The sequence below is a fragment of the Oratosquilla oratoria genome, chromosome 42, assembly GCF_046742065.1.
Source record: "Oratosquilla oratoria isolate Oo_2021 chromosome 42, ASM4674206v1, whole genome shotgun sequence".
In the NCBI taxonomy this organism is placed as follows: domain Eukaryota; kingdom Metazoa; phylum Arthropoda; class Malacostraca; order Stomatopoda; family Squillidae; genus Oratosquilla; species Oratosquilla oratoria.
This window is the reverse complement of record NC_134818.1, coordinates 6,448,417-6,450,870: the sequence shown is the minus strand read 5'-3', so window position 1 is coordinate 6,450,870 and position 2,454 is coordinate 6,448,417. Positions and strand designations below refer to the sequence as shown.

The 2,454-nt window shown below is 43.2% G+C and overlaps 1 protein-coding gene across 1 annotated transcript in view; it reads left to right on the top strand.

The window, feature by feature from the left end:
• Positions 1-1,310: 1,310 nt before the first annotated feature.
• The window catches only part of LOC143021435 (retinol dehydrogenase 12-like), a gene marked incomplete at its 5' end in the record, with an annotated part of 8,848 nt that continues 7,704 nt past the window's right edge, over positions 1,311-2,454 (top strand). The window contains 1 exon segment of the mRNA XM_076178896.1: positions 1,311-1,391. Coding sequence (XP_076035011.1) covers positions 1,311-1,391 — 81 coding nt within the window.

The following is a 2,454-nucleotide window of genomic DNA, read 5'->3' as shown; positions in this document are numbered from 1 at the left end:
GTGGATAGCTTTAGATACTTAGAGTCGCATGTGGCGGGAAAAGGAGGAGTGGAGATGGAGGTGGAATGTAGATTGAAAGAAGTAAATGCCATGGGGGATAAAAAGTGTAATGAGAAATAGACATTTGGGAATGAATGCTAAGAGGAGATGGCATGAAGGAGTGATTGCGCCGACAGCACTGTATGGGGCAGAAAGATGGAACATAAGAGGAAGAGCTTAGATGTGTTTGAGATGAAATGTTTTGGAAGTATGGTTAGGGTTACTAGGATGGATAGAGTGAGAAACGAGGAGGTGAAGAGGAGAGCGGGGGTGGAGAAAGAATTGGGAGATAAGGTTAATGAAAGGGTTTTTGGATGGTTTGGACACACAGAACGAATGAGTGAAGAAAGATTAGTAAAAGAAGTGTAGAAGGCAGAGGTGGAAGGAGTGAACAGGAGGGGTGACCGAGGATGAGACGGATGGATGGGATAAAAGGGGCGTTGAGGAAGTGGGGGATATCTGTTGAGGAAGGGAGAAGACACAAGATAGGGAGATTAGGGAGTGGTTATGTGTGAATGATATTTTGACGCAGCCCGAAGGGATTTCTCCCCGTCTTTTCTTTTTTTCTGCATGTGGGGGACGGAGAAGGGGAGGAAGTTCACCAAATAAATGAAGCGGCCTTGATGTGGATGTGCTGTGTCTTGCTGCATTGCTTCTGACCCATGGCAATGGGCAAAATGTAGGGATGACCCCTGTGGTAAGGGGAAAGAAAGAATTCTACCAACGGGTTTCCCCCACGGGTCGTAGAAGGCGGCTAAAGTGGGAAGAAGTTCTGGGGCTAGGTATCCTGCTCTCTGTAAACCTATCCTTATTTATTCATTTGTTTATTCCTTTACTTATCAACTTTAATGTTCATATATTTTTAGCACTTGTTTATTTGCGACACTGCTTCTGACCCAAGGCAGTGGACAAAGATGCAGGGATGACCCGTCATCCAGGAGGTGCCAAGATGAGAGGGAATGAGGAAGGTGGAGGGGAGAGGAGTGTATAGGGGATGGAATGGATGGGAGTGGTTTCTATGCCTTTGTCTTTTTTGGCTACCTCCCGTGGGAGGAGACCCTTTGGTATATGATGTATGTACATTATTTGTTTATTTATGAAGAGGACCACAGTTAGTGGTCAAAATATACAGTTTACTCTGTATCTCAGCTTATCTTTCTCCGAGAGTGGGTTTAAGTTTTATTTATCCATTTATCTTGTTTATCTATTTGATTAGGTTTTGCTTATTCTTTCATTAATTTCTTTATTCGTGTATTTGTTCATCAGGTCTACTGAAGGAGTCGACTCCGAGCCGTATCGTGGTAGTTTCATCGGTTCTTCATCACCAAAGCCCACAGACCTTCAATCCACTGGTTTGTCATGCCTTTTGATAACAGTATCATACTTGGACTGTTTTGTGATGCTACGCTTTTCCTATATTCATCACTCCCACCCCAATTTTATTCTATCTAAGTTTTTCTGGTATATCTCCAAATTCTGTATCTACATTTCCCAGTTTGAGAGCAACACTATGTGATAGCTAGGTTTCTACTTAGCATGAAATTTCAAAAGTTATCGTTAAGTTAATCATCTACATAAACGCACGTTACTTTTTCCTTGCATTACTTTCGATGTCGTCTTGTTTTTTTTTTTTATTACTAGTTCTTTAGATTCTGGTTTTAGATTTCTTACAGATATAATTTTTCCTTTTGCTCTGTCATTTTTTTTCTACTCTTCGGCCATTTGGCTTTTGCTTTCCCATTTGCATCTCTGTTCTGTTGACTCGAATGTTCCTAAACATGTTTTTGTCTACATTTTTATGGCTTGACCTCATTTCCCTCGTCTCGTGACCTGAACTTCATTTGTGACGGGCGTGTGCTTACCTCTGTACTTTTCTAAGCTAAAAACTTTTATGTTTGGAGCCGCATCCGAGTCATTTACCATCTTTACAACCGTGAAGAAATGTGATCGTATTTCAACTCCGAAATTGAACGTATGTGTACGTGTGTGCGTGCTAGTGTGTGTTTGTGTCCTTGTGTGTGTTTGTGTGCGTGTGCGCGTGTGTGTACATGTGCGTGTGTGTATGTATGTACGTGCATGTGTACGTGTATGTGAGTGTATGCATATTTATGCGTATGTGTATGTATACATGTGCTCTTGCGTGTGTGCATGTGTGTGTGTGTATTCACTTTGGATCACGTGCTGGACTCGTGATCGATAGCTATTTTCCTCCCGGAAGAGAGCTCAGAACTCGTATGACCGATCTATGGGTAATGCTGTGACCTTACATGCACACGCACCCCCAACTCCCCACCCACGAGTTGGAGTAACGACTCGAAGCGCAGCGATTCTGAAATTATTTCACCCCTGGGCAGGATTCGAACCCGGACCGCCGTAGTGACAGTCAGGGGCTCTATCAACCGCGCCACCGAGACG